This window comes from Clupea harengus, chromosome 20 (genome assembly GCF_900700415.2).
Source record: "Clupea harengus chromosome 20, Ch_v2.0.2, whole genome shotgun sequence".
NCBI classification, from domain to species: domain Eukaryota; kingdom Metazoa; phylum Chordata; class Actinopteri; order Clupeiformes; family Clupeidae; genus Clupea; species Clupea harengus.
In genome coordinates, this window is record NC_045171.1 from 7,575,473 (window position 1) to 7,601,786 (window position 26,314).

Below are 26,314 nucleotides of genomic sequence, written 5' to 3' on the forward strand. Positions count from 1 at the left end.
TTATTTTGGTTTGTCGTAACCCGACCGACTCAGTCAAATTGGGCCCGACCAAATATATATTTTTTATTTCACATTGTTTGATCTGTTGACTTGCCGACTGTAACTTTCTATTGCCTCCAAGTACAATCTTTCTAAGTAATATTTTACTCCTGTGTGGCTCTGTAACGGCTGGGTGGGTCTTGCTGTGATGGTTGACGCTCATTGATTAAACAAGAGGTGAGTGGAAGACAGCATGCACCATTTTCAAAACCAGCAAGATTGTTTTTTTTTTTTACCAGAGGTTATGCGGTAAATACAGCAAAAGAAATTGTAGCTTGAATGAACATATGCAAACATCAGCTGAAGTATAGGATTTAATTAATCAACAATGGCGTTGGTATCTTAATTCTATCATGAAGCCATTTAACCGAGTGTTAGCAACCTTAACTCTCGACTGGACCTTGGGGTAGGATATTCTTCTATTCTACTTTCTTGAAATAATGACTTAATATATTGAAATAAAAAGATATCTTCAAAAAAAAACTTAAATGTCTTGGGGTGGGGGGGTAAAAGCTCATGAGGTTTTTTTTTTTATTATTAAATGCAGTTCAGGGCTTCCATAACATTTACTTACCTACCCAATTTTTTTAGATTTGGATGTTACAGCAAACAAACATATTTTTTAAGGATTGCCTTAAAACTTCACTTGCTGTTGAACCAGATCACTGGACTAGATCCTTGGACCAGACCAGAGCAGGGGCTTCATGGTGTGTTGATGAATGCCAGTTTGGTAAATATCATGGTTCAGATGGCTACGACATTGGACAGTAGTTGTACGATTCTCAGTGGGGAGTTCAATTCATACAATTTACTTTTGTTTTAGAACTTTTAAAATCTTTGTACATAATATATACATATATATATTAAAAGTCCAATAGTATGTAGTCATTAGCGTAATGGAATATTTCAGACTTTGCCCAACATGAGCACATTGACTGCATATAGGTGAGAAATTAGGGCTCATATTGTAAAATGAGCTCTTTGGACTAGGTCTACTTTCACAAGAAAAATAAACCTAATGGTAACTGAACTGCAGTTGCACTGCCTTAAACCTTTAATTATTTGATGAAAACAACAATTTACACAAGGTCAAAAACAAATCCATGAGATGAAATTAAAGAAAGTGTTGAAATAACACAAATGCAATTTCTCAGTGCTTCAATGGCAGCTTGAAGACACTTCATGACTGATGCTAGTGCAAATGAGCATTTTCCTAGGAGGAATACATGACCTCTTCTCTTCATCAGCAACACTGCTCCTACATCTTACCAACGCAGTCACACTTTACCAGCGTGTATGTGTTCAGAGCAGTCTCAACACAATGAAACAGAGGATGGAGCACCTGTTGTAACACATATACGATGTCTAACATTGGGAGGAAGCACACAAAACCAGAAAACAGCCAAACACCTGACACAACCAGCTGTGTCCAAAAGCACAGATGTATGAATTGTTATTACACTGATATACTCACTAATATACTATTGTTTGTGTCCATTATATTTAGATACTTTACCTGACTGTGGGCCTAGCTCATGAACAATTCTTGCCATCATTGCTACTGGAAAGACCAGTTTATGCTTTCATATCCAGTAGTCCTTGTCATTCCAGAGCTCCACAGAATAACTGACATACTTGAAAGCTATCCAACTTCCTCATTCTATTTTTAAAACAAGTTCACAACACTGTCACAGTCATATTGAAAAGTAAATTCTGTCAGGTCAACCTACAGGGCCAATTGGTGTATTTGGCATGGTTTCCATTTAGTTCTTGTAAAAAAGTTCTCTCAAGAAAATCCTTGAGAGGATCAATGTTTAGTTTTGTTCGATCAGACATCCTCTGAGTCAGTGGGTTCTACGATTTTCAAGCACTGGTCTGCAAACTCCATAAACAATGGCTCCTGCATAGCCGTCTTCATAATATCCATCTTGTTCCCTGCTGTATCCACGGCGGCCAAGACTTGTCTGAGGTGAGGGTTCCGTAGCAAGTCTTTAAGGTCTTCTGACTCACCTGTCCCAAAGAGAAACAAGACTCATTCTTCTACATCATCTGAGCTAAACACACAATGATGTAAGACACTTGCATGGCAGGATAAGCACTAGGGATATGACACTGTGGTCCAGGTATTTAATATTCATCTGTCACAATTGTAAGTTCATCTGAGCTTGTCATCAAGCAGAAATACCCAAGCCTGAGCTTGTGAAATATTCACAATTAACTTCAGACGCCACAGTCCTACTCAGAAGTCACATCAGATTAGCAAACACCATGCTAATGCTAAAAGACCTATGACCTTCGGGTGCTCACAGATAATTCAAAAAACAAATGGTTAATGTTACTTTTCATTAATTAAGATTAATTAATTAATTAATTAAGACCTTTGTCACTTTTCACTTGTATTACATGGATAATAATTAATATTTCATTAAAAAGGTAACAGCTTGCTTCCCTCACAAGATGAAACAACTTTTGTTAACGGACTATCTGTCTATCAACTGATGTCATGGAACTTGAAGCAGCGTTTCTTCGCCGCTACTGACCATCATGGAGATTCATTTTGCTGGGAGTTACCACCCTCCATTTCCTGAGACATTTCAGCTGTGTAATTAGGATATTGACTAGAAACAATAAATAAAATGTAGTTGACTGATCACGTGAGGCTGTGAACTGCAGTATAGCAGCACGAGTGCAAACCACCCAGGGAAAGAATTTCAAGCCCTCTTCCCTACTGTGATTTTAAAAAGACATACAGTTAATGCATTCAGAGCCATAGTGAAAGCAATATATTTTCCCAAACGCTGCAGGTTGTCTGTAAGTCGCTTTGGATAAAAGCTTCTGCTAAGTACCTCACCCTTACCCTTTATATATATATATATATATCACAGTAGTGGGTTCACAGTAGTGGGCTCTCATTCAAAGCAGTTAACACAACTCAATTGGCACTAAACATATGTGGGAAAATATGTTAAATATTTCCATTACCAAGTTTCTTAAGTATGTCTACAGGAACCATATCGCTCTTGTCATCTCCATCCAGAAGATCGTCTGGTGTCCAGGCTTCTCTAGCTAAAATGAATGGAAAGCTTCAGATGTACAGAACTGTTTGAAAATGTAAATTAAATATTATTTAATGAAGTAAAGGTCTTCATAGCTACCAGCAGTATCTGACTGATTCTGACCAGATGTGGGGCCCTTTGAGTTCACAGGCTCACAGCTATCTGCGTAAAAAAAGAAAATGACAAGTCCATGAGTGTGTTGTGTATGACAACACAGCAAGCATCTTGCTGCTGAATGAATCTAGTGCAGATCCCTGGCCCAAGCCACAAAAACCCATGTGTACTCACCTTTGTGCGTCTTAAAGCAATTCATGGAACAACTGCAAAGTCAAGAATAGAAAATATAACGTCAGAAATGTCTACATAATCATGAGGATACAAACATGTGATAGGTCTCTTATATGATCAATCTCTTGACCTTATTGTGCCATCTACTTCTTAGGAGCTGATACAAAATGTATTAATTTAGCTGTCACTTTTCTTGAAAGCGATCTACAGCACAGGAAACGTTTGTTTGGTTAGTTAATATGATCCCTGAGAATCGAACGTCTGACCCTGGTGTTGCCCACATTTCTCATTCACTCTCACAAACACAAGCACATGTTACACTTGTGAACTTCGGGATCACTAGCTAAAATGCAGTCATAGAGTCGGTAGTCACAGGATAACATTACTCACTATCTGATGAGACATGTTGGGCACCGATATTTCGGTACCTGGTCGCTACACACATTGCAAAGCTGCATTGTTCCAGCCCTCTCGTCTTATCAAAGTAATGCGCTAAAAATGTCTTAGCTGAGCACGTCTAAATTTTTTCTCTGTGAGCTCAGACCATTCCCACGTGTGTGAAATAAAGATGGAGACGAAAACAACAGTAACAGGAAATGTGCGAACATGACTGTCTATTGGTTGCTATATAGTGACGTAGTACTGTAACCGACCAATGGTAAAGGGTACAATATTTGACTGAACGAGGAAGTACAGTTTTTTGTAAGCTGAGGTTTCGCTGAGAGGACTTCGCAGCGGCAACAGACTGAAAATTATCTGTCTGGAATCACTATGGCAGCTGCAGGTAAGACTTCAAGTTTATTTCAGAGCTGAATTACTCCATGCAAATGTTATACATAAGCTGTATATATTATATATTATGTCAAATAAGGTTATTGTTGTTGATAAGGTTACTATGGTGCAAGTTGCTCTCTAGAGAACTGAGCTGTGACATGGTTTAACTAGGGTAGCGATAGCATAGCAAATCTGTTTTCCCTTGTATTACTTTGAATAACGATTTCTGATATGAACATGAATTATAATGATTTGCTTGTCACGAATTATGTTGCCGATGTCTCATAAAAAAGACAACCTATAGGTAATGGAAGTATCGGGGTAAATTCGCATAATGTGGCTTTAATTCTATGGCTGTTATGTCATCTGTCATGGTTTTCTATATATTTGAGCTTTTTCTTTTTTCCAGATATCTCTTACGGTGAGCTGAAAGCCCTGATAGATAAGGCCGAAGGACTCCTCCTGGTTGACGTTCGTTCCAAAGAGGAGGTTGACCGTGGACACATACAAGGATCCATCCATATACCATGTAAACCATTTCAGATGACACTCCCCGCTAGTTTCTAACTATATAAACAAAGTTTCACTTACACAAAAGTTCAGATGTGCGACTAAGTAGCCTATTTTAGGCGTGTTATATAAAAAGAAGGTTGTAAATAGAAAGCTTCACAAGTTGTTAGCTGGTGATGCATTTGGAATGTATCATTATCTTTGATTTCAACAGCTCCCTCTTCTGTAGATAAAGTGAAATACACATATTTTTGTGGCGAAAAAACATTCTAATTGAACAGTGCTGTTTTTCAATCCTGAAATGTGTCCTTAATAGGGTTTGTATTCTCTTCCCTATTGCTCCCTCATTCGCAGTGGACCAGGTAGAGAGCAGCATGTCTCTGGACGCCTCAGCATTCCAGGAGAAGTTTGGCGTTCCTAAACCCCTTCTTGACTCTCCGGACCTTGTCTTCCACTGTCAGTTGGGCCGACGTGGAGCAGTAGCAACAGAGAAGGCCAGAGGCCTTGGCTTCCAAAAGTATGAACCTAATTCATTTCCAGCAGTCCAGTGTGACTTTCTTAGACCAGATCATTTTAGCAAAGTGAAGCCTCAGGCAAACGAGATGTCGTTGTCCCGCTAAGATTAATTAAAATATTACTATTTTGAAAGCAGACTCACATTCACTCAGCCATGGAAGTGCTTGATGGAATGAGTTAGTGCAGCTCACATAAATGGTTTTATTTGAAAAAGGCTTAAGGCAAGAAATTCCAGATCACTTTTAGTACTCCACAGTTCTTCAAATAAAGACCCTCGAATGATATATAATCAGAATAGGCAAATAATGAAAGTGTGGTGTTGTTTATTACTGCGTAGTTATCCAAAGGTAAAACTAATGAATTACAAATAATTAATTAATACTGACGGGATACATACACATAAAAAGATACATACACATGGACTCAGGAATGAAATTCAATACATTGACTTTGTTGTACATAAAGCTCCTTCCTTTCCCTAAGCAATTTTGAATAAAGTTTATGACTCAAATTAATGAAGGTCATTTAAAAATAAATAATGAATATAGGCAAATGTGTTAACATTGGAAGTGATTTCCCTTTCAAGAAATTGCTCGGTCTTATTATTTTCTCTACAGCAAAATATGATTTTGTAATATGTATGTTTTTCTTTTTTTTTTCAATTACAGGGCCCGTAACTACACTGGAGGGTACAAGGAATGGTCTGAAAAGGAAGGAAAATAAATAAGCTGGAATTTCGGTTCCCACTTCAGGATATAATATAAAAAATGTGCCTCTGTGTCCCTGCATCTTAGCATAAACTGGCTCTCACAGTTACAGCTCATATATGTCTGCAATAAAGCTTCATTGTGGTGAAATGTTTCTGGTACCTATTTGCAATGGAAACTCAATTATTGCACTATTTGTTTATACATACTGTTGTGAACCGACTCTGTGACGACCCTTGCAAGAAGGGGCGCCATTACCCTATACATTTATAACCCGAAATTAGCGCCAAATCTGTAACACCTTGTTGAAGCAGAAGTATGGACATGTACATAGATCTCTGCCGCGCTTCTAGGTAATGCACCTTAACTTTGAATGTTACTTAATTTCAGGTGAGTAAATGCAGGTGTTACAAGGATCATGTAGGTTATTCTGTCCATTACATAGTCCTACATCAAGGAGCTGCCTTAACCATCAAGTAAACGATTTTTTTCGCCTAATTGTGGGCAGCATATTACATTAAATGTTATTGCATATCCGTTTGATGTGGCTCAGACCCATTGTAATTGTGCTTGTAGCATGCCCCTGTAGCTAGCACCACTGCTGAAAGCTGCTGGGAGACTGAAGACCGACCGCGCCAGGCGTAGATCCGCATACAGGCTCATACAGCGACAGCTGGTTAGGCTTAATCATTATAATAAGAATGTCGAATGTTGCAAGGAGATATGCTTTACAATTAAGTGACATTTTGTGGTCATTTTGCGCAGTTTCTCTACAGAGTTGGCTGCACCGATGAAAACTGCAGGCCAACGTACATATATCCAGCCGAGTTAAAAGAGCTGATTCGTGCCGCCTTCCCAGACAAACTCTGCAATTACCCCGACCCATGTAATGAAAAGGTGTGAATGCATATAGTCTATTACGTTGTTCTTACATGTATCGCTTACGCCTATGTGATCCATTGAGATTTTATGTAAGACGAATACAGTATGAAGAAACGTGTGTGCTTATCTCAGTGTTTATACTTTTTGCAGATACATGCAGTCACCTTGGATGATCTCCATAATGTGAGCCCGGCTAATCAGAGCTGGGTATCCTATGTATGAATAAGATCACGACGCTTCTGATTCATTTCTGTAGTGATTAAAATGACTGTAGTGATTGAAATGAAGTAGCTTTTTACATGATATCGTGGATGTGGTGTAAGTTTAGACGACGTGTTTGTTTCATACAATAAAGGCAACAAAGTATTGTAATAAAAGTGTTACAGTGGTTTGTTACATTTCTAGAATGGTGGATGCACTGAGGCCGGGTGGGCCTCAGAAACCGCCATTCGGTATCACGTGATCTAATAATTTCTCAGAATATGTGTTGGTGAGACAGTCCATGAAAATGATTAAAGAAATTTACGAGGTAACCACTTTATTGTAATTGAATAGTTGCCAAGGTACTGGTGAGTGGATTTAAATACAGTGTCACAAGTGTTCGTGTGCATATGAATTAATGAGATTCAGCCGCTAGCCATGTTAGCGAGTAGGCTAACGTATTGTACAGTAGCTGTTTGGGCTATAGCTAATGCGAATTAGTAAATAGCTAGGTCCATGGAGACATTTATTCAATCTTTTCGTTTAATCCAGCTGTCGTTTTTCAAAGTCTGCAGAAAATACAAAAATGTTACCATCTGCAATAATAAATCCTGGTGTACCACAGGTGGTTAGGCTTTTGATGACACTGGTTCATGGCTATGGTAAACAGAGGAGACCATCCGCTAATCGCAAGGATGGAGGACTACTGGTGTTGCTGTGTACTGAGTCACATCCATTAGAAAAGCTCACATGCACGAGTATGGCTTGTTTTAGTGTGTTGCTGTAAATTACTTCTACTGTTTGTTGTTTGTGGTTCACACATTTTACTTTTATGTAGTTGCTGCCGCTGGACCGTGGTGCCCTCAAACATCCATCGAAAGTGTCTTACATGGTGGGTTCTATACTTTCTCACAATTTTATGATACTACAAAGATACACATGGTTTGTGATTTGTAAGGGTGATGTATGTCCACTTCACAAATCTGACTTTTAGAGGTGACTGCAAGCCTCCCTGTGTCTGCCTCAATCTGCACATCTCCAGACACTGAGGAGTTGACGATGTTTACTGAATCAGCTGGGCCACTTAATTTCCTTCTGGCCTTTCAGGTATTACAACTATATGTAAGGTGAAACCTGTTACACTATGTCAGCCCAAACAGAAATTGAGTTGACAATGAAACAATAGACTATAAATAATTGCACTGCCTCGCCTATGCTTACAAACACAACAATGCTTGGACACCTGCAAGTGAAATAACTGCAGTCTTTCTTTAGGTGAGCAAGGCTAATCAGTGTTGGCAGCAGGAGATGTTCTCTACTGAAGCATTTCTTCACAGGATCAGCCTGGTTCATGCTCAGGTATTAAGGCCAGTGGACATGGTTGCTGTCAGAAGTGATATTCAGCTCTCATAGTAAATTATTGTCTGAAAAGTGAAAAGGCTTCTCTATTTGACTTCTCCATAATCTGTCTTTTCCAAACAGTTGAAAATATTTTGTCAATTCAATGACAATGGGAAGACTCACCAGCACATATTTGGGTATTGAGGATTTAGATTTTTGATTTTTTTTTAATGAGTGACATTTGCAAATGAACAGTTCAACACCTGTACTGTATTTGTATTTGTTCAGTGTATTTTCCTGTCTGTTGATGTGAACAGTGATGATGTGAACAGCAAGCTGTTGCTAAACAATCGAAGCATTATCATGGACAGCACCTGTTATCAACTGTAGGTGGGCGTGAACTTACCTCACCTTTACAAACATGTTCCCGAAGCATAAATGTCCTTGTAATATCATCTCTCTCGCTCCATCTATTATCTATCTATCTCTCTGTGTGTATCTCATCTCTATCTCACTTTCTTTATTATTGTCTGATTCTGTGTATTCCTCTCCTCTCTTTCTCTTGCTCCCTCTTAAGTTGTCCTTTCTCAGTGGGTGGTCTAGCTCCCTGTGGTCAGATGCATGCAGTAGTGGGGGCGGAGGTCCCGTTGCTGCTCCCTCCTCAGCTGGTGGAGACGGGACTCTGTGGGGAGGCCAGCATCGTCACCATGGCAGCGCTGGCCCCTGCATGGATCCGTACCCAAACTGGCCCGTTCGCCTGTCAACCATTCAGATATCCTTTATGACAATTAAAGTAAAGGATAGCTAATGTTTAAAGGTTGTTTGTCTAAAACTAGCACTTTAACTGCCATTCAATATACATTTGATGATGTTATTTAAAACGTATCTGGCAAGAGAAATATGACTTAGAAAGTATGAAAAAACATACACATTGTTACATACACATACACAATAAGACAAGTTTACCATTTATATTCTCTCACATATTCTACCATGTGCACTAACCCTTTTATACATACACATTACACAATAAGACAAGTTTACCATTTATATTCTCTCACATATTCTACCATGTGCACTAACCCTTTTATGATTCCTCAACCCACCCACCTCACGTGTTGGTTTACAGCCCCTGCGGTATGCCTTACCTGGAAGCCAACATGGCCGCTCCCTTGAGCTTCCTGAAAGCCCTGGCAGGCTCTCTGGTTTGGGGAGAGATGGGGCTCACCATGGTGACCTGCGCTGATAAGCTGCTGGTAGCGGTGAAGCACCGGAATCAAAAGGTTCAGGTTTAACAAGTCAGATTTAAAAGCTTTACCTTCTTTTGCAATTTAAGGTAAAAATAGTTTCAGGTGAATACTTTTCATCTCCAGATCAGGATTCTGTCTGAAGAATGTGATTCCACTGTACATTTGTTGTGATGAGAGGTGTTGAAATGGCCTTGAGAAAGGTCTGTATTTATACCCTGCCACAGGCGTCCTGTGTTGTGACATGGTGTTCCATGTAGAGGACAAAGAGAGGAACCAGGAAACAGAGTCCAAATGGAACCACACTGTGATGCAGACTCTCACTCTCTTCCTCTTTCTTCATCACTCTGACCCCTTCCACTCACAACTCTCTGACATCATAGGTAAATTACCCAAATAACAGCATGCACCGTCGAGTCATTATCCAGCACTGGTATTCACACTTGCCCCCATGTATATTTTGTGTATGTGGAAAACTAACAACATATGTTTCTACTGTGTACAGTATTTCTTTCATCGGTTTAATCACATACATAATGTATGTACACATGTATGTAATGTAAAGTAATTGCATGAAGCACATGTAAGGTGTTTAAAGTTTATTTAGTTTTTTCTTCATGGCAGCCAACGAAGAGATGTTCGAGAAACACTTAGACCAGGTCCTCTGGCACAACAGTGAAAGAGTGACATCATCACTGCAATCTCTACTTGAAAAGACACTCAAATCTTATCAGAAGAAATGCTTGGTAAGTATGATGAATTTAAACATAGCTTTCACTACTTTGTCTCACTATGGCTGAGTTCTCTACCAGTTAAAAAACCCAAAATATATATTTTTTACATTATACACTAGAATCAGGGAAAGATGCAGTCAGCACTGTCTGTGATACTCAGCTCCCTTACCAGTGTGGTTAACAGTAGTAGCAGTGTTGAATTCCGGACTGCTTGCTTGGACAATATGAAGGTAAGGACTACTTCAACAAATCCTAAAGCGAGATATCACATGTTTGCTTTATAAGTCCTTTATAGAGGTAGTTGTGTACCTTGATTAAAAAGCTGAAGTCTCTACCTCAAACAGGTCAGCATGACTACGCTTTCAGTAAATAGTGAAATACATGTTACTAGGCAACGATAGAACCATTTTAACCAACTGTTGTGATTCATGCATTTAGCCACACAAATAACCTGCTGGGTCAAGACATGGGCAGAAATGTATAGGCTTTTAAAGGAAGGAAAAGAGCTCCCAATAGAACCAGTAGTGTCTCATCAGTCCTCAGCTTTAACCCCTTTAAACATGTGAGCACTGTCAGTGCTTTGAGGTCCTGTAGAATATGTTCGCAGTATTAACTGCTGAGTTTTGTTCATATGGAATTTCAGTACACAATCATAGATGTTTTCTGGTAGCAGTTGTTGTTTGCTTGTCTGTTTTTGTACAAGCACATGCAGTCTGTGTGTCTTTTTTTGTTCCCGCCCTTGCTATATATTTAAAAATCTATTTCTCTTATACACTGTTTGGGGTTGTCAGTGCTGATGATGGGCTTGTATCTTATCCTGTTTCAGGTACAGGACACTCATCAGCTGTCCACGTCTCTTGAGCGATCGCTTCACAACATCACAGGAAGTCGGGTTCTTCCACTTCACAGGTGCGGCCCTAAGAAGGTAATCTTCTTAATTTGGCCTGTTTCATCACCGTGGGTCATCAGCATTCCTGTAAACTCTTAACAAGCCTCACCTTTGACCAGCTATCAAATCACCTATTTTCAGCAATCGCCATTTCCTTAAACAATGTTATCTCACCTCTCTGCTGTAAATATTACTCAATCTTTCTCAGGTCTCATACATCCGAAGCACTGGCATTGTACACCACTGATACGTATCTATATTGAGCAGAGTGATGCAATAATGGTCACGGAGAATGTTAACTTTTTGCCTTCTCTTTTTAGCCTGAGATTGGAGGTGGGCATGGCTCTGCAGTCCAGAGACCAGAGGAGCAGGAGGAAAGTATGAGGGATTTTTTTTTACTTTCATGCTAAACAACCATCTATTGTATGTGTGTTCAGTCTAAATGTATAGATATATTTTGATATATTAGAGTTAGACTAATGTAAATATATTTAGACAGAGCAGGTCAAACCCTTAGATTCACTTTACCTACCCTGTCCTACAGCCTGTGTGCAGGAGGTGGGGGAGACTGACTATCACGCTGAACTTGTGTCCTGCACCGCTAAGAGACAGGGGACAGCGCCCTCTGCTGATGAATCACCCTTTCTACAAGCAGAGACCCACAGAGGTGACCCAGCTACAAGAAAACCTGCTTTCCTCCTCACCCGTTTCCCAGAGCCAGCTGTGTGTAAGGAACACGCCATCGGTAACACTCACCACAAGCATCTCTAACCAAACCCAACAGGCAAGGACCTCAATTTATGTGCTGTTGTATGCGAGTTATCTCAAACCTTTTTGTCATTTTTTACCCAAATCATTTGCAAAGAGTGCACAGCACCTCTGTGGTTATGATTAACTTGTTGATAAGTGTGTTTATAACATTTATAACGTGGCTGAGTCTTATTAATGGCATTTGCTTTTGCCCTTTCCTTAGGAAGACACACAGTGGCTTCAAGCAATTCAAGATTTTTCTGAATGGGACTGAAGCCAACAGGACTGATATTACTGTTACAACACATTACAATCAAATTGTTTAAAACTAAAATATTGTGTAGCCTTTTTTTTAATTGATACATTTTTGTATGCATATATGGTACCACAATCTTACGCTTGTAAATGTTACTTAAATTATAATTGATGGCGTGTGCTTCATGCAGGGGTAAAATCAACTTTAAATATTGTAGCCTACACATTGATTTGATTTGTCACAGTCGTGCTTGATCACAACTGAAGTGATAATAAACAAACTGGTGTCCTAGATGGCTTTTTAATTGAAAGTTAAAAAAAAAAAAAAAAAAAAACATTTTTAAAGTTCGTTTTACGTAACGTATACGTGCTCACTTACAACGATAAATTAAAGTTGGAACAAATTATTTTTTGATAAAGAACGCAATCAGTGTTTGACATGTGAGGAGTACGCGCGGTTTGCGTGTGTGACGTATTTTCCGTTTCCACCAAAGAAGAAGAGAAGCGATTTTCGCGGCAATCTGAATTGACTGCAAGTGTCAATGAGCCCCCAGCCTTTGTTATTTCCAGCGAAATAGCAGGTCTAACTACATTTAGGCTCTTGGGCTGATGTCTGTTTTAGCACGATCGCAATAAAAGTGTAGCTATCCGTCAAGCAGAATTTTTGTTGGATGCTTAGACAACCTGTTATTAGCTAACGCTAGCTTAGTTAACTTACCTTCACTACCAAGATACTGTAACACGTATCATTGCATTTGTATGAATATTTGTCGGTTGATCCTGTAATTTTAGAGTTTTATACAAATACGATGGCGATGCCAAACACAGATCAGATTAAAGAGGAGTTGGAGTTGTTCGATATAGGCTATGAAGATGAATTGGTCCTAGACAAAAGTAAGTGTCACTAATGTTATTCCCTGCTTGCTAGCTCACCAGCTAGCCAATTTATGTATCCTAACATCAGTTTGTTCGGTTGGGTTAGTTCAGTTTAGTTGGTACATTTAACCAAACATGTTAATGGTATTTATTTGGTGAGGAATGTCATGGCGAGTACAAGTAACTGCATTTTCATTGCTTATGGTAATCATCTATTTGGATATCGTTTACAACTCTTAATTCGCTGTCGCTTTAAAAAGAAAAATAACGTTAGGTTCCACAGCGACACATTTGGAAGGCGTGTAGGGAAGAACAGTTGTAGGTTGTAAGACCAAAATGTTTACTCGAACAACATTTCCATACGATGATTTCCACTTACGCACTTTACGTCCGTTTCTTAGTGCTGGAGCAGTGTCTGTGCCACAGGATGAAGGGGGACGAGATAGTATTGGAGTGGGTCGCCTTCAGCACCACCAAGGGAGGCCGGAAGCTGAGTCTGGACCACCTGGAGCAGTTTCAGCATGAGGTGAGCAGATTATGATGATGGTCGTTTCTGAGGATGCCGTTACGGTTAGCATATTTTCATTGTTTTGGTTCGGCATGACTTGTTGGTAGACACTTTGCAGCATATAGAAGAGTGAGGATGATCTGGGGATTTTTCGGTAACCTTTCTCTGCCTGTGTTCGATATGACTGATACATAGTAAGCCCTTGAGAGGGGACCTTCATGAGATATTTAAGAGATTGCGACATTGATATGTCATGTGCACTCTGCAGGTTTTGAATAAGAAGAACAAATCCAAGCAGACCGCTAAGAAAGACGACTCCTATAACAGGACCCGGGACATCAACTCTATTCAGGATCTGTATCCTTACTCACTTGAGCTGCTAGAACACAATTGTGTTTACATATGTGTTTATGCCTCACAGCTGGCCATACAGTATTCATAAACTGATGTGTTAGTCATTCTTGACTCAGACCCTTCAGAATCAAAGCTGAGGAAGAGGAGGAAAATCTGCTAGACTCCTACTCCACTCCGGCCAAGGTAACATCTGTAAAGGAGCTGTGTTTGTAAATGGCCGTTACAGTTTTTACCAACATTAGTTCAAACTCACACGTGTTTCTTTTAAGGGTTCCCAGAAGCGAGCTCTTACTACACCAGAGCACCCCCAGTCCAAGAGATGTGCTCGCATGACCAGCCCTGGGCTCATACTTTCACCTGCCAGTTTCTCCCCATGGTAATTTAGTTTAAAAGCACACATATTCACGCACCCTTTATCTCTCCCTCAAAACATATACACATATGCACTCTGTAATTCCACTGCTATATATCCATGGAAACACACTGTCATTCCTTCCATCCTATTCACTCACACATACTGACAATTCATACAAATAACATGACAAAAGCTACAAACACAGAACTGACTACCCATTGTTATTTCATTATTTGCTATTTATTCTTTCACCTTCCCTTGTCTCTCCCTCCCTCCCTCCCTCCCTCCTCCCTCCCCCCCCCCTCCCTTGTGTCTATTTCTCTGCCTGTGAAGTGCCACCCCTTCACAGAAGTACAGTGTGCGCAGCACCCGTGGGGAGGTGGTGTCCACTTTCGGGGAGGCACAGGACAAGCTCTGGAGTGCCCAGAAGGGTCAAAGGTCGGTGAGCGTCATGCCGCTCCTGAGCGGAGAGGATGCGCTGACCTCTAGCTACAAGTACATGTTCCAGCGGCTCAGGGACATCCGTGATGGTGGGTCCTTGCTGACCACACACACACACACACACACACACTTCGGTGCGTCTATTCTGCCGGTTTGATAACTTAGGGTTTGCTCTGGGAGGTCAGTTTTTGGCACTTGGAAGTAGTTCAGAGCAGTTGATAGATTATTTTTGCTCACAGGCAGGTATGTGAGTACTACATAGGTAGGTTTGCCTGAACTGAGGCATTTGATTGATACATCCATTTGTTTGTGGATTGTCCTTAGTGTGATGAGGGCCAGTAGAACACAGAAGCCATATTTGAATTTTCACACTAGTCTTCTTGATAAATGTTACTGAATAATAATGTTTCTGTTATGTATGTTCTTTTATTCAGTACTGACTGAGAAGATTGAAGGCTTGGGTGAAGAACTAAAGCTCCACTTTAATATTGAGGAGATCTCCCCTGTGTCCTTGCCTGCACAGGTAACCCTCAACCTTACCACAGCACATCCCCACCCTCTGTTCTCTGTCCATTTTCTATATTTGTTCTACTAAATGGTGGGGTTGTTTGGTGTTCTGGCAGCTTGTCCCTCTTGCCGATACCTGATTATTGACCCATTTTTTTCCATAATAATTTTGCTACATTTCTGCACCCATACAATAATGAATGTGAATGATTCATCATTCAAAATAAAATGGTTGATGCCTAACTGTAATATTAGTGCATAAATGTGTGTGTGTGTGTGCGCCCCAGGATAAGATGACAGTGTTGGGTCAGGTGTGTTGCGACAGCAACGGGAAGCTGAACGCCCAGTCTGTGCTCCTGGAGGCGGGGCAAGAGCATGGTGGGAGGCAGGTGCGGCTGGACCTGTCTGATCTCAGGGAGTACTCCCTCTTCCCCGGGCAGGTGAATGAGCTCACACACACACACTTGCTCTAACACATGAGCACACACACACACGCACAAACACACACATGCCTCACAGCACAACACACACACTTGCACTCACACAACACACACCACACACACACTTGCTCTCACATAAGCACACACACACATTAACACATACACAGCACCAACAGCACACAAGCACAACACCACACAACACACACACACCACTTGCTCTCACACATAAGCACACACGCACACACAAACAGCACACAACACACACACACATTCACACAACACGCACTAACACACACACACATAAGCACACACACAAGCACACACACACACTTGCTCTAACACATAAGCACACACACACACACCACACACTTGCTCGCTCTAACACATAAGCACACACACACACACACTTGCTCTCACACATAAGCACACACACACAAGCACACACACCACTCACTTGCTCTCACACATGAGCACACACACACAAGCACACACACACACTCACTTGCTCTCACACATGAGCACACACACACAAGCACACACACACACACTTGCTCTCACACATAAGCACACACACACACATTAACACACAGACACATAGGCACACACACATTAACACACACATAAGCACACACACACAAGCACACACACACTTGCTCTCACACATAAGCACACACACACTCACTTGCTCTCACACATAAGCACACACACACAAGCACACACAAACAAAGCACACACACACTTGCTCTCACACATAAGCACACGCACACACACATTACACACACACATAAGCACACACACAAGCACACACACACACACACACACACACACACACACACTTGCTCTCACACATAAGCACACACACACTTGCTTCTACATAAGCACACACACACACTTGCTCTCACACATAAGCGCGCACACACACACATTTTCTCTCACACATAGCGCACACCACACACCACCACACACACACACAACACTTGCTCTCAACATAAGCACACCACACACACTTTTCTTCACACATAACACCACACACACACACACACACACTTGCTCTCACACATAAGCTCTCACACAGCACACGCACACACACACACACACACACAAGCACACACATAACACACACACACACACACACACACCACTTGCTCTCACACATAAGACACACACACTTGCTCTCAACAAAGCACACACACACTTGCTCTCACACATAGCGCACCCACACACACTTCTCTACACATAAGCGCACACACACCACCACTTGCTCTCACATAAGCGCACACACACTTGCTCTCACACATAAGCACACACACACACATTTTCTCTCACACATAAGCACACACCACACACACCTGCTCTCACACATAAGCACACACACTTGCTCTCACACATAGCAACACACACACTCTCACACATAAGCACACACACACACTTGCTCTACACATAAGCACACACACACACACACACACACACACACACACTTGCTCTCACACATAGGCACACACACACACACACTTGCTCTCACACATAGGCACACATACACACTGTGGTAGCCCAAGCTGCTCTTGGGCTCCCACTTAGTTTAAACATGGCTGATTTCCCTTACTAGGACTATACAGGGCAGACTTTAGGACCCTGGGGAGGTGTTCTGGGGACTAGGCAGGTCGGGCCATTCCCTAATTGGACACACAGGTGTAGATTGTCTGACTAGTTGGCACTGATCAGCAACTAGTCAGACAAAGACTTTAAAACAGTCAGTAAGAAGGGCTGACGAGCGAGAAAGAGACAGAGGGGAAGGTGCCGGTTGCACTGGGTGCAAGCCGGAGGGTTTACCCCATTTTCTGTTTGTTTAAATACCTTTGTTTTTAAGTTTGAAGCCTTAATAAAGAACGTGCTTGAGAAATTCCCTTGTTTGCGTTCTTTTGAGAGCTGGGCAGCACAACTCACACTCTTGCTCTCACACATAAGCACACACAGACACACACACTTGCTCTCACACACACACACACACCCAACACCACACTTTGCTCTCACACATAAGCACACATAAGCACACACACTTACACTCTCACATAAGCACACACACACACTTGCTCTCCCACATAAGCACACACACACAGTTTTGTATGGCGGTGGCATCAATGCAATACTCAAAATAATTACAGAATACTCCATCCACTCACTACTCCATCTTCTCCTCTCTACTTTCCAGGTTGTCATCATGGAGGGAATGAACACCGATGGCCTCAAGTTTATGCCATCAAAGTTGTATGAGGTAAAGCCTCTCCCTTGATACAGCTCCCGCCATATATAATGCTGCTTACGCATTCTAAAAACATCTCTTCAGTTTGGTTAACAGTTTGTTTTGTTTGTTTGTTTGTTTGTTTACTCTGTAGGGTGTTCCTCTGCCTTTCTATTCCCCTGAGGTGAAAGAAGAATCTGAGGAGGGTAAGAGATGATCCGCAAATGAACTAAAATGACCCAAACATGACTTTCAGGAGACCTGTGCACCGTCATTGTTAGACGACCCTGCTAAATGATTGAAAGCTAAAATGAACCCATCTACCTAAGAACTAAGTTTTAGATTGCGGGGAGGCTAGTGTTGTATTCATGGTATCACAATAAAGGTGATGCTATTCATGAAATAAGACAGAGACATCCTTCTAGTCTTCCATCACTTTGGTTGATCAGATTGTTAAGATTTTCAGTCTAATTTCAGGGTTGTGTAACAGTGAATAGCATTCTTATGACCTAATCATCTCTTGTGCTTTGTGAAGAAGCAATATGTGTAACTGTCGCACCAGAACTACCTTCATGTATCAATTCAGTGTAAGAAATCCCTTCAGACGATGCTCTTTCCTTATATTTTTCTCTCTTTGCATTTGTAGAGTCTAAGCCGGTAATGGTCTTGACTGCCTGTGGCCCCTTCACTCCTTCTGATAGCTTGGCTTATGACCCTCTGATTGACCTGCTGACTGTGATTAACAGAGACCGCCCTGACGTCTGCATCCTGGTAAGAACAACAGCACCAGAGCACAGTGGTGAAGATCCTATCCCATACTGACCACATGACACATAAGCTTGGGCTGCTTTGGTTACCTGATGAATGGGAATGAATGGATTCATATTTTTCCTAAATTATTTTCTTTGCCACAGTTGGGTCCTTTTGTTGATTCAAAACACGAACAGATTGAGGTAAGTTTTTTTTTAATTATTATTATTATTATTATTTTATTTGTGTTCTGTTGCTTTGACTGTCTATTTTCTGCATGAATATATTTAATTGTTTTTGTTCCTTTTGAACAGAAATGTCAAGTGACTGAAACCTTTGAGAGTATATTTGCAAGATGTGTGAACAGTCTTGTGGAAGGAACAAGAGGGTATGTGCTTCCATCTTCATGTTGTTAAATATGTATATATTTAATTTAATTATATTTACCATTATGTTTTTAAAGATAAGCTTGACTGTCTACATAGAAATCTTGTGTATCAGAAACTTCACTTTCCTTTTGAAATAATTTATTTCAAATTCTTTTTGATTCCATCCTATGAAGAATTGGATGCAAGTTGGTGTTCGTTCCATCACAGCGAGACGTTCACCATAATTGTATTTACCCACAACCCCCTTTCACACTGCCTGACCTCAGTAAGGAGGACGTAGAGGTCAGTTACACGCTCCTAAGACACACGGCCACAGGCACTTTTTGTTGCGTTGAAAATGGGTTTCCTAGACAAGAACATATAGTGATTCATTTCTGCACCATTAGAATATTGCAGTGTTGCTAAGAGACTGTTTGAATGGAATGTTTACTTACAGCTGTACTTCATGAAAAAGACATTGATGGTCATCCTGCGATGTGTTTTCTTGTTTCCTGTCCCTAACAGAGAGTGAGCCTGGTATCCGACCCCTGCACTCTGGTCATTGAGGGCGTGACCTTTGGCCTGACCTCTACAGATATTCTGTTTCACATGGGAGCAGAGGAGATCAACAGGTAACATCAAAAACACATAGGGGCCCTAATTTAATTGACATGCAAGGAGCAAAGTCTGCCGCACATAAACTAAAGCTTTCATGTGGCTTGTGGGAGACATGCTGACCCACCCATGTTTGTTTCGCTTTGGAGGGAAACTTGAAGGAAGGGGCTGGGATTTTTTTTTTTTTCAGTTGTATACTTTCAAAGTCTATCTTACTCTCTAACATGGCCTGCACTACCTTTTAAGTTTCAGTGACTGTACACAAACACCCAGAACCATTTCACTTTATCAAAGCAGTGCTCTGTCCCATTTGCCCATTTACACAATCTCATAAGGGTCCAGGCAGTAGCATAAGAATAGCCTATAGCATAAGTATGTAATTCCTATAACATAAGTATGTAATTCCTATAACATAGGTGTGTAAGTCTTATAACATACTCTTCAACTGTTGAGTTTTAACACTACATAATTGATTTATCAGTAAAATAGTATTAATATTGTGTTCTGTGCTCTGACTTGTTCATGGTGTCGTTTCAGTGCTGCTGGCTCCGACCGGTTCTCCCGAATCATGAAACACATGTTGACCCAGAGGAGGTGAGACCCCACAAACACACCCGCACACATTAATTTATGCACACACTAACCACCATAATACCGGTCTAATGACTGATCAATGACTAAAACAAATCAATCAGATACTGTAGTGCCTTTGCTCGCTCCCTTGTCACATCTTTGCTCCCTGAATTCCTCTTCTCCTCTTTCCTCCACAGCTACTACCCCCTACCCTCCCACAGAGGAGATCAACATGGACTATGAGAAGTTTCAGCTGTACGGTCACATGCCCGTGACCCCTGACATCCTGGTCGTCCCCTCAGAGCTGCGTTACTTCATCAAGGTAAAACCTGTATGCTGTTCTGTAGGCTAGTTAACATTCGCAGGAAAAAGCAGGACAGATACTGTTCATGTGCATACAGTCAAAGTCAAAATTGTCACAATAAAAGCCTTTAGTGTCCTATCGGCTGGATAGTACTCATTTTTCAGTAAGAAAGATTGTGGTTAAATGGAAGCCTGTTGAATCCTACCTGATGTAATCTTTCTGATCTTTTTCTCGCAGGATGTGATTGGTTGTTTGTGCATCAATCCTGGGCGTCTCACTAAAGGACAAGTTGGTGGCACGTTTGGCAGGTTGGTCGTCCAGAGAAGAGGCCCAGACGCAGAGGGGAAGAGAAGAAGTCCCTGCTTAACTGGACAAGTAGTGAAAATATGAAACTGAAAGGTGTCAATAAAGACTGTACATTTGTAATGTTGTTGGAAATGTAACCTAAGTATTTTTTCTAATCTATAAACTTGAAAATACTGGGGGAACTTTTTTCATAGTGTATTTCTTGTTGGGCTTGTGATTTGTGCAAAACCTAAGAGCATCTCGCCAGTTTTCTGTCTTCTACCCATCTGTAAATTATGGTATCAATTCTGTATCTTTATTACATGATTTCCAGTTTGTCTTTTTTGATGAATTTAAAGATTTATCATTAAATAATTTTATACAGCACGGTTTCCTTGTTTTTGTGTTTGTACTTCTACATAATAATAATACGTTTTTTGGTAGGAGAGAATACAAATATTTTAGCATTTTTATAAATTAAGAGTTCGCGTTTGACAGCGCAAAGATAGTGCTTTTACTTTGAAATGTACCCGGAAGCAATTGTTCAGGCGCGCGCGCAGTCGCATATCAATCATTGCAAACATTCGACAAGCAAATATGGCTGCGGCAGTTGAGAGTGTCGTGAAAGTGTGAGTTTTTACATTTAATACTTCTACGGTTTGTATGTAATCTTTACACTATATTGAAAAGGTTTGATGTAGTTAGTAGTGGTCGTAAAATACCGTAAATACATTCGGCATATCGAAGAAATCCCCATGAGTAGGTGGCTATCAAGGCTGCTAACTGCGCCTGAGTCCATTGTTGTTGTCTTTGAAAACCACGAATACACTATTAAAATTGTTGAAGAAAAAGAGTGCTTCTTATATGTTTTACGTCACGTGTTGACTCCAGATCACGGAAACCAGTTTACCGTCGTCGTCTGAAATTGAATGGCCCTCTTGCTTGCTAGCGACTTAATGTTTTTTGTTAAAGGACTCTTTTGCCTCCTGTGGTGTTCATGCGTAACACGTAGCTAGTTGTCTGCAGCGATGTTGGAACACAATAGGTAATGTTGACTTACCTTATCTATGAAGTTGTGTGTCTGTTCGCTTTATTTGTTTGTCGTGGACTTTAGGCTCGGTGAGCAGTACTACAAAGATGCCATGGAGCAGTGCCACAACTATAATGCCCGCCTCTGTGCGGAGAGGAGCATCCTAATGCCCTTCCTCGACTCCCAGACGGGGGTGGCCCAGAGCAACTGCTACATCTGGATGGAAAAAAGACACAGGAGTCCAGGTTTCTATCTCTCTCTCTTTCCCTGTGTGTGTGTGTGTGTGTTACGTATATGTGATTTGAATTGCAGAGCTCGCAGCCTATAGGGGTGAGTGTAAATAGTGTTAATTGTATGATAACATGAGACGATTGAAAGGCCTGTCTGGTGATTTGAATCAGTTCATGGCTAATGTGATTGATTTGGTTTTGATTATTGTTAAATAATATTTGTATTACTCATAATGAGGGCATAGTTAATAGCAATCTAAGGTTATTAACTTGTAGATACACGCATTACTCAGTAAATGTGTCTATACAATCTCAAAATACTAAATTAGCTTTTATCTTTTGTATCGTTCAAAATGCCACATTTACATTTTGGTTATTAAATTCTTTTCAGGCACAGCCCCAGGACAGCTGTATACATATCCTGCCCGCCGCTGGAGGAAAAAGAGAAGGGCCCACCCTCCCGAGGACCCTGCTCTGGCGTTCCCGCCTCTGAAAGCAGGTAGGTCAGCCTTGTCTGTCTCTAATGAAGCTCTCCATCCTCTCCAAATGCAGCTGCAGTCGTTTATGACCTCCTCCCACTGTTCCCCCTTGAAACCCCTCAGGAGCACACTGCTGTGCTGTAGTAGAAGGGTGGACTGGGTTACACTGCTGCTCTCGACAGCTCTACAAACGCATGCATTTAAAGATCCACTTCAGGGGTGCAGGGATTCATGTTCAAGTAGCGAGGCAATTATTTCTGTGCCTTTTGGATACCCTCAGGCAATATGACTTTGTTCTTAAGAATCTGTGGTCAACATCATAAGAACTGTGTGACCGCGCAATTATTTTACACAAGGACTTAAAATGCCAAAATGCAGTATTAATTTGTGTGTCGATGCTTCTATTAGCCAAATATGAATTCATGTTAGTTTTCACCTCCTATATGTTGCTGAGCCATGCATCTAGAAATGCACTTTAAGGTGCAAGAGTGCACTTGTGAGTATTTGGATAAGGCTTCTGTGTGTGCCTCTTGTGCACACTCAGCATCCATTTCTTACATCGCATCACATTCATTCATGAAGCAGACACTTTTATCCAAGGCGACCTACAGTACAGTACAGATATACATTTCCATCAGTGTGCGTGTTCCCTGGGTATTGAGCCCATGATCTTGGCCAGTTGAGCCAAAGGAACACTGTGTGAATCCTGAGCGTCCTTGTCTGTGTTTGGCTCCGTGACAGCTGAGCTGGAGTTGGGCCTGAAGAAGGACGTGATGCCCCCTCTGGACGGCAGTAGTCTGGAGGCCTTGCTGAAGGGGGAGCCCCTGGACAAGAGGGGCACCCCCGAGCTCCGGGATACAGAGGAGACAGCCAGCGCGGCCGAGATCACAGCCACGCCAAGCCACACCGTCTCCACACGCATACGGAAGGTACGGAGCTGTACAGAGGTGTGTTTGTAGAGTGTAAAGTATATGTATATATCTATGTGTACCTATATATGAAAATGTGAGTGTATATGTCTGTCTGTTTGTGTATTGTGTGTATATGTATATGAGAGAGAGAGTGTGTTTGTGTGTGTGTGTGTGTCATTTAATGTGTATTTGTGTGAACTTGAGTATATTCGTTTACCTACCAAGAGCTGTTTAACTGCCAGATGTTTGCCCAGATTTCCTCCCTGTGATTTCTTCTGTGATTGATTGAGAAGGTTTTCTTCACCTGGTCTTCAACCATCTCCACTTCTTTCTCCACAGAGGATCCTGGAGCCTGATGACTACCTGGATGATCTGGATGATGAGGACTTTGAGGATGAGACCCCCCAAGAGAAGGGGCAAAGGGAAGTCCAAGGTAGGTGGAGTACCTGGGGGCATCTCCCAAAACCACTGTTGTACATCATCCATAATGGAGAGAGAGCTGTCAAAATGCTAGCTTATACTAGCTTATGCATGTGAATATACTTCATGAAAGTAAGAGTGACACTCTTTAAGAACAATCAGACCAGAAATATAAATGATAGTTGAGGATTTGACGTGTCCAATAGTTTTAGAATGCGAACACGCGCCATGCTGATGTTTGACGTGGCTTCTCTCCGTTGGTCACTCAGGGCCGTGGCGTTGGAAACGGAAAGAAGAAACAGGAGGCGTCGGCAGCCGCCATGGAGGATCGAGACAAGCCGTACGCCTGTGACAGTGAGTTTTCCCCTGTCCTCTTTCATCGCATTTCTCATGGCTCGGTCAACGGTTGAATGCATTAGAGTGCAAGCTCCTGACCTTTTTTGAGCTGCTGTGCACTTTGTACTGCAGAAGTAAAGCGGCTTGGTACCCTTCATATGTGAAAAGGTTTTCTTTAGCTTTTCTGTAGTGTCTATGCTAGCGTTATGTATATCTTTCACTGAATGCTGCGTTTCCTGTCCAGTCTGTGGGAAGCGGTACAAGAACCGGCCGGGCCTGAGCTACCACTACACCCACTCTCACCTGGCAGACGAGGAGGGGGAGGACAAGGAGGATGAGATACACACCCCAGTCCCACGCCACGAGACCAAGAGTAAGAGTTTACAGGGATATAGGTTTCGCAAAATATATATACAGTATATATCCTACATACAGTAACATGCTAGCCTGTGGCACTTTTGGTAATGCACTCCATAATATTTGAATGGCCCACTCTAATGATCTTATCAATTTCCAGTTTCCTCGATTGCCATTAGGCTAACTAATATTGCACAAACTTGATTTGGCCACTTTGTTTTGCAAAATGACACCTGTGTTGATGGGTTTTTGCTGGAGGTGTTCAGAGAGAAAATTATCTTTTGCTGAAAAATAACTCTATTCTATGTTCTGTCCGTAGCCCCTAAGAAAGGACCCAATGGATTGGCCCTGCCCAATGATTACTGTGATTTCTGCCTGGGGGATTCCAACATGAACCAGAAGACTGGACAGTCTGAGGAACTGGTGTCATGTTCAGACTGTGGACGCTCTGGTACGTTTGACCTCTGCCTCTGTCTGACTTTCTCTCTCCCTCTCTCTCTCTCTGCCTCTGTCTGACTTTCTCTCATTCTTTCTTCTTCTCAATCCGTCTCATTGTCTTTGTCTTCGTTCTCTTTATTTCCCTTTCTCACACACTCTTTCTTCATCCATACATCTGTCAGTCTCTTGTTTTTCACTGACTCTCCTCCTCCAGTTCTCTGTCTGCCTCTTATACTTTGTATCAGTAATCTCTACACGCCCCCCCCCCCCCTCTGTTGGTGCAGTTCCCAGAGACTCTGGCTATGTCAAGGTCAGGCCGTGAATCCTGCCATAAGGTGTCATTCCCAATTCCCATTCATCTCTCTTTTACTGAGCATCGTTCTACTTTTTTCCACTAATGAAAAACACAGCCATGGACGTAGCCCGAAACCCTAAGCCAGATGGAGAAACCTCTACCTCTTAGCCTGGCATATTCCCCTTGTCCCCGTCCTTTGGTAGACCCCTTAAGTCGGTGTCACACCTACTCATGCTTGTGTGTGTGTGTGTGTGTGTGTGTGTGTGTGTGTGTGTGATCCCACAGGTCACCCGTCCTGCCTGCAGTTCACACCGGTTATGATGGCCGCGGTGAAGACCTACCGCTGGCAGTGCATCGAGTGCAAGTGCTGTAACGTCTGCGGAACATCTGAAAATGACGTGAGTGATGACTCACACAGCCCCACTTCAACACGCTTAGTCTGTCCGACCGTTGACTTGTTGAATAGCATAAGGACACCTATGATGGCATAATGTTCGGGTCCTGCCCCTCTCCCTTTAAATATAAGCATGTGTTAAAAGTTAGTCATTTACTAGGAGTCCAGTAGAATGAAAACCATAACACATGAATATCTCTTTCTGGCCTGCGTTCTGTTTCTGATTCCCTCCGTGTCATTTCAGGACCAGCTCCTGTTCTGTGATGACTGTGACAGAGGATACCATATGTACTGCCTCTCCCCTCCCATGGCTGACCCGCCTGAAGGTACGGCCAAACTCCAGCCCTGCGTCAGCTACCTAGAAACTCCACTTCATCTTAGCACTTTCATTGCACAAACTGCAACCTTTAGGAGCGGTTGGTTATCAGCTGGAAAATAGCCCAGGCTTGTAAGAGTTAATGATGCAATGTCTGTCTGTCTGTGTGTGTGTGTGTGTGTGTGTGTGTGTGTGTGTCTGTCTGTGTGTGTGTGTGTGTGTGTGTGTGTGTGTGTTACAGGAAGCTGGAGCTGTCACCTATGTCTGGACCTGCTCAAGGACAAGGCCTCCATCTATCAGCAGC

The 26,314-nt window shown here is 41.8% G+C and overlaps 5 protein-coding genes and 1 long non-coding RNA gene across 6 annotated transcripts in view; 5 read left to right on the forward strand and 1 right to left on the reverse strand.

Annotated features, from left to right (window-relative positions):
- Positions 1 to 1,061: 1,061 nt before the first annotated feature.
- Positions 1,062 to 3,969, reverse strand: znhit3 (zinc finger, HIT-type containing 3). The gene is made up of 5 exons (XM_012831245.3): positions 3,774 to 3,969; positions 3,384 to 3,415; positions 3,195 to 3,257; positions 3,022 to 3,105; positions 1,062 to 2,049 (listed from the first exon to the last, which is right to left on the reverse strand). Exons 1-5 carry the CDS (start codon positions 3,839 to 3,841, stop codon positions 1,868 to 1,870), a joined length of 429 nt encoding a protein of 142 aa, XP_012686699.1. The 5' UTR covers positions 3,842 to 3,969; the 3' UTR covers positions 1,062 to 1,867.
- An 87-nt stretch (positions 3,970 to 4,056) lies between these two features.
- Positions 4,057 to 6,040, forward strand: LOC105902838 (thiosulfate:glutathione sulfurtransferase-like). The gene is made up of 4 exons (XM_031587275.2): positions 4,057 to 4,167; positions 4,567 to 4,686; positions 5,022 to 5,184; positions 5,852 to 6,040. Exons 1-4 carry the CDS (start codon positions 4,155 to 4,157, stop codon positions 5,904 to 5,906), a joined length of 351 nt encoding a protein of 116 aa, XP_031443135.1. The 5' UTR covers positions 4,057 to 4,154; the 3' UTR covers positions 5,907 to 6,040.
- A 447-nt stretch (positions 6,041 to 6,487) lies between these two features.
- On the forward strand, positions 6,488 to 7,144 carry LOC116225205. The gene is made up of 2 exons (XR_004165975.2): positions 6,488 to 6,787; positions 6,923 to 7,144. It is a non-coding gene; the product is annotated as an uncharacterized LOC116225205 (long non-coding RNA).
- A 2,592-nt stretch (positions 7,145 to 9,736) lies between these two features.
- Positions 9,737 to 11,955, forward strand: LOC116225206. The gene is made up of 6 exons (XM_042702798.1): positions 9,737 to 9,944; positions 10,186 to 10,307; positions 10,415 to 10,525; positions 11,122 to 11,220; positions 11,505 to 11,562; positions 11,729 to 11,955. The coding sequence occupies exons 1-6, from the start codon at positions 9,806 to 9,808 to the stop codon at positions 11,953 to 11,955; spliced, it is 756 nt and encodes a 251-aa protein (XP_042558732.1). The 5' UTR covers positions 9,737 to 9,805.
- A 1,036-nt stretch (positions 11,956 to 12,991) lies between these two features.
- LOC105904016 (DNA polymerase alpha 2, accessory subunit) lies at positions 12,992 to 21,000 on the forward strand. The gene is given in 19 exon segments (XM_012831841.2): positions 12,992 to 13,083; positions 13,467 to 13,591; positions 13,842 to 13,930; positions 14,053 to 14,110; positions 14,197 to 14,303; positions 14,616 to 14,812; positions 15,158 to 15,246; positions 15,518 to 15,670; positions 17,880 to 17,942; positions 18,064 to 18,115; positions 18,556 to 18,680; positions 18,824 to 18,862; positions 18,974 to 19,047; positions 19,222 to 19,330; positions 19,553 to 19,659; positions 20,180 to 20,236; positions 20,413 to 20,421; positions 20,423 to 20,537; positions 20,757 to 21,000. Coding segments are annotated over 19 exon segments (1,806 nt in total). The 5' UTR covers positions 12,992 to 12,998; the 3' UTR covers positions 20,910 to 21,000.
- A 362-nt stretch (positions 21,001 to 21,362) lies between these two features.
- The window catches only part of LOC122128569 (zinc finger protein ubi-d4-like), a 7,128-nt gene continuing 2,176 nt past the window's right edge, over positions 21,363 to 26,314 (forward strand). Inside the window, 12 exon segments of the mRNA XM_042702799.1 lie at positions 21,363 to 21,433; positions 21,919 to 22,079; positions 22,456 to 22,563; positions 23,285 to 23,472; positions 23,794 to 23,856; positions 23,858 to 23,887; positions 24,144 to 24,228; positions 24,455 to 24,583; positions 24,887 to 25,018; positions 25,586 to 25,698; positions 25,939 to 26,020; positions 26,252 to 26,312. Of these exon segments, the coding sequence (XP_042558733.1) occupies positions 21,402 to 21,433; positions 21,919 to 22,079; positions 22,456 to 22,563; positions 23,285 to 23,472; positions 23,794 to 23,856; positions 23,858 to 23,887; positions 24,144 to 24,228; positions 24,455 to 24,583; positions 24,887 to 25,018; positions 25,586 to 25,698; positions 25,939 to 26,020; positions 26,252 to 26,312 (1,184 nt within the window). The 5' untranslated portion in view covers positions 21,363 to 21,401.